The 5,207-nt window shown below is 42.3% G+C and overlaps 1 protein-coding gene across 1 annotated transcript; it reads right to left on the reverse strand.

Annotated features, from left to right (window-relative positions):
* Window positions 1-739: 739 nt before the first annotated feature.
* On the reverse strand, window positions 740-4,930 carry LOC124665750 (transcription factor MYBS3-like). Its single transcript, XM_047203134.1, has 3 exons — window positions 4,502-4,930; window positions 1,588-1,796; window positions 740-1,488 (listed from the first exon to the last, which is right to left on the reverse strand). The coding sequence occupies exons 1-3, from the start codon at window positions 4,809-4,811 to the stop codon at window positions 919-921; spliced, it is 1,089 nt and encodes a 362-aa protein (XP_047059090.1). The 5' UTR covers window positions 4,812-4,930; the 3' UTR covers window positions 740-918.
* Window positions 4,931-5,207: the final 277 nt, after the last annotated feature.

A 5,207-nucleotide genomic window follows, 5' to 3' on the forward strand; every position in this document is an offset into this window, starting at 1 on the left:
TTGCAGCCGGCGGTATCATCTGGAGTCACTTGTGGTATCCACACCAACATGTAATGGAACAGAAGTTCAGAAGCAGTCGTTAGATAGCACCGTCTGTGACATTTGGCATCCTGCAGAGAAAGCTAACAACGGTGGTTGGATCTGAACCACAACCATCAGCACCCGGACTGAAAAGGAGACGAGAAGAACAAATAGAAATGGCACCACTGAAGAAATATATATATCCTCCTGAACTTTTGTCAGTTTCAGTGCTATTTTTCAGATCCCATTCTATGAGATTAAGCGTTCTTCTTAATTTGGGGAAGTAACGAACAACTCATTTTTCTACAGATATTATATAGTCTGCCAGCAATGCACTGTTTAAATCATCAGGAATTATCTCCTTCGTGGAGCCACTACAAGGTCAACATCACTTGATAATTTTTTTCTGGCGATTCGCTTGATAATTACAAGCTAAACCCACCCCCTAAACCTAAATCATCCTGACAGTTCCTTACAATAAATCATTTTATCACCATTCACTTTATAATTACAAGTTATAAGGAGATGTGCTGTATGCTGAAAACAAAATTGAGGAATATCGGTAAACACACCCAACTGTAGATTTGTAAACATAAATAAGACATATTAAAAAGATTTTAAATGCCAAACTTATAAAGCACTTTCTCTAAAGCATGAAAGTTCTATCTGAAAAGGGAACAATAGTATGAGGCTTACTACAGGGAAATGATAGGGTATCTTCATTGACATATGTATCTCTACTTTTATTAATGACAAAAACATAAGATGGTGATACATTAGCTTAGAAGCTTACAGAAGTACAGGCTCAGGAGTCAGGAGCTTACACAACATTATAGGGTATTGGGACCATTAATACAATCTGTAAGAATTGACCAGGCTGGCTCATTCCATGATTTATCAAACAGCATGAATAGGGCTGTTGTTTCCATTACTTATGTCAGTTCTAGCCATTGAAGGGTTCACATGAAAAGCTGATTGCCTTGTATTTGTCGACCCGGTAAGCTGAAGGGAAAGGGCAGAAGGCTCCATTGAGCCGGAGCTACCATCACCAATGCTGAGCTTGGACATACTGACAATCTCATCTGCCTTAATTCCTTCCTTCCCACTCAAAGGAGTGGGCTTTAGGACTTCATGGGCTGTGCCTGCTTCTTCCAGAGTAGCAACATTTGTTGGCCAAAGTGTTAGTGAAGAAGGGAGCAATGCTGGGTAGAAAGTCGGCATTATCGGGACAGGTGCGGCATTGAATGATACGGCATGGTTCATCTCCAAATTTGGAGCTTCTAATGAAGGCTCCGCAAATTCAGATTCCTGATGCTGCCTTAGTTGCAACGTTGGCAGATCTCCATCAAACTCTGCTTCATCCTGTTCACCAATATGAAACAGTGACATCTTATTTGAACTTATTCCTTCATCTTGAGTATCACAAAGCATAAACTCTTCCACGCCATCGGGGGACTCGTCCATTGGCTTCAGGTTGAAGACAAAAGCACAAATATCAGCATGCAGTTTAACAAATGGGAAGAAGACATACCATCCCTACTATTACATACAACAAAAAATGCATACCATTACTGGGACCATGTCAAATAAGCTTGACCTCCTCTTCCGTCTTGACGAGTTTGTCTGTCTAATAAAGTACTTCTGCGCATGGCTGGCCACCTGAGTTGGGGTCCTGGAAACAACAAAACTACGAGATATCCCTCGCCAATCTCCTTTACCAAGCTTCTGAAGACCCAACAGAAACATTCTATGCTCTTCTTCAGTCCAAGGTGTACCTGAAGCACAATATAAGCCCGTGACTGGAAGCTGGTGACCATAACATATGGCTCTTAGAAGAATAGGAAAGAAGACTAGCCCATAGTTATTTCAAGAAAGGCAAAGATCATCACTGTGTTCAAACTTGACTAAAGTTACAAGCTTTGGTTTGTTGTATTTCTTTATGTTTTCTTCAATTCAGGAGACTACTGTCTCCGGCCTCTGCTCTTTATAGAATTCTCCCACAAAGTTCACACAGCATTACGATGCATCACCACAATGTCCAAAAATGTAAAACAGAGCGAAAGAACCACAGCAATAGTTCCACAAGGGCGGAAGGGTAGAAAATTTTGCTGACATTTACTACTAGATAAAATTAAGTTACCGAGTTTAATGGGAGATTTGCCTCAAGCAAAAGTCTGTTCCAGAATAAACATGCTAAGTTTAATGGGAAATACTGTTTCAGTTTTTGGCCTCCCATTACAGAAATATAACGGGTAATCAAGCTCTGAAAATGCCTAACCTGGACAGTTCAGTTGTTAGGGTCAAAGACATATAGGGGGCCATAAAGAACTATTTTACCATCTAATACTCACTAATCAAAAATATAATAGTAAAACAGTTTTTTCACAGGCTGTTTCCCCACAATGTTTGCACACGATAAAACATGACAAGAACAGAACTTTGCCAAGGCTTTCATGCTGCATTCTTTTATTTCGAGAAAAGGCCAATGACCCTGCTTTATATATATTCATGCTGTATTTGTCTTGGTCAATAATCCTTGTGCAGCAGCGATGCCATTTTGCAGGGAATGTCTACTTGAACCTCTGGTATAGGTGCACCTCATTTTTCTGAACATTTGATGTACTAAGATTTGTTTTCCAGGGAAGCCATAGCTAGCTTAAAAGGTCTTTTAACAGAGTAACTTGCTTAGAAATTCTTCAGTAGCTGAAAGGCTTATAGGCTACTAAGCATTCAACTTTATATTTTTAAGCAAAGAAGATTCTTGCATGAATCTAGTAGGAAGACGCCTTAGATGCGACTGTTATATACTCCTATGTGTTTAGATCAGATGCATAGTACTATTCCCTCCCACACAGAATGAGATTATTATATCCTATAAAAATGATACAGTTTTACTAAACTTGTATCCATGTCGCACTAATTTCCACCTCTGTCAGTTCTGAAGATTATCCACCATGTATGCATTCCTCAAAACAGGAAGCATCCCCTGAAATTTTCGATTTGTAACCTCCAAATATAGTGAATTCCTAAATTACCATACTGCGCACATCACAAATGCAAGAGAAAAAAACGTATTTCTAACGAATAACGAGTACAACAAGACATTTGGCACCCAATGTTTGATACCTTCCCCAAATTTCATAGCCATGGAAAATGAATGGCCCAGTGGAGAGTGATTAAACAGAAGTTCTATTGGACATCAGAATTGCAATTCCCACGTTGGTAGTATGTTATACTGACTAAGATGTTGCCCGATACAAAAATAATGAAACTCTGTTAGAAGTATTTCTCGGTCTTAAACTTTTAGAGACGTAATATTCTTCATTTAATTACCATTGGCACGTAGTATGATTTAGCACCAAAGTACAATATAGAAAACAAATACTCCGTACTACCTTAGTCCATAAGCAACTAAAAAGGGCAGTTGGCTCCTACAGTCACTTTGAAGCCAAGTGCCAATAATAAAGTCTCACCCTAAATCATACAATAAAGTAACATATCACTACAAACATCTAGGACTGGTCAACACAGCTGGAAATTAATATGGCTAGATACTTTTAGGATCAGGTGATTAAATAAGGTCAAAGAGACATGGAGGGGGCACTTGTGGGGCTCCGTAGTCGTGGCCAGTCACTGTCTCTCCGGAGTATACAGGTCTTGTGCTGCACATGTGCATGTAACTTAACCAGGTGGGAAAAGATATTGAGCGAAGTAGATTTGTGTCGGCCATTCTGGACGGTTCCTAAATATTGCAACCTTAACAACGATAGCCACAATATCTTGAGTCTAGCAAATAAAACAAATTCTTAAAGCCTGCCGTTCAAGTTATCTGTATTCACTCAGAAATAGTTCCCTGTAAACAAAAACAGGAAAAAGGCAACTTTGCAACGCTTGCTCGTTTCTTGAAATGGAACTGGGACTTGGCCGGGGGCTATTTGACATTACAAGGATACGGCATCTTTCTAGTTCTGTTTTTTTCCTTATGATATTTTGGTTGCATATGGATCTAGGGAACAGTAGGGAACAGGAGAAACGAAAGGATATTCCAGAAATTAAAAGAAAGAGCGAATTATGCTATTCACCCAAAAAATCCTGCATCTCTCGTGCTCAAGATGCGACACCTGAACCGAAATAGTAAGATAATTTGAAGGAAACCAACAGAATAATAGAGTCAGACAACAACAAAAAAGACAACGAAAAATCGGATCTTTCTTCTCCTAGCTGCAATTTTTTTTAATTCCTGCTGATAAGCGTGGTCCATGGGGCGGTAGCCGGTAGGTAGATTGAACGGAGAGTCATGAGTTCTTATTTCTTAACCATAAGCTAGGACGCCACTCTCCTCGCTCGCTCAACGTCAACGAGGTAAGTCACCAAGCATTCAGGAGAGGAAAAGTTATATCGTTCGATCAGCAGAGCATTTCATGGGAACGTTCAGGCCAAATGAAGCGATGGATGTAAAAAAATCTTGAAATCTTGGTACCTTTCTTGCGCTCGCCCCGGCCATTGGTCGAGCAGGAGGCGTGCATGGCGTCGTCGGAGACGTACCCCTGGGCGCCCTCTCCGCCACCCCTGGCTCCGCCCCCTGCTCCCGCCGCCGGCGATGAGCCCCCAAACCCGCCCCCGAGCGACGACGCGATGCAGCTCATGCTGGCGCTCTTCTTCATCGCCGCCACCGGCGGCGACGTGAGCTGCACGCCGAACAGCCTCACGCCTCCGCCGCTGAGGCCGCGGGCGGGGCAGGTGCGCGCGTTGTGGCCGTTGTTGCTGCAGTGCGAGCACCGCCTCGTCATCCCCACCACCGAGTTAGCTAGCTTGTACGTACGCGTGCGTGTGACGCGAGGCTGCGAGCCGCGCGCGAGACGTACCAAATGCGTCGCCGTGTGGTGTGGGTTCTTCTGTCTCTATGATCTCTTCTTCTTTCTCTTCTTCCCTCCGTGGTTATTTAACGGGTTGCGCGTTGGCAGGAAATGACAAGAAAGGTCATGCTCTCCTTCCTTCGTTAACGGACGGCGGTAAACTCCACTCGTGCGCAACCACTCGGCTTGGAGCAACTCATAACTTTGGAAATTTTGCGTGTGCTTTTTCCCCTTTGAGAGAGACGCATACTTTCTACATAATTTTATTTTATTGCTATTTTCTGTTAGAAGCATCCGATCTAAATGTTGAGAAGACGAAACAATGAGACT

This window comes from Lolium rigidum, chromosome 6 (assembly GCF_022539505.1).
Source record: "Lolium rigidum isolate FL_2022 chromosome 6, APGP_CSIRO_Lrig_0.1, whole genome shotgun sequence".
Taxonomy (NCBI): Eukaryota; Viridiplantae; Streptophyta; class Magnoliopsida; order Poales; family Poaceae; genus Lolium; species Lolium rigidum.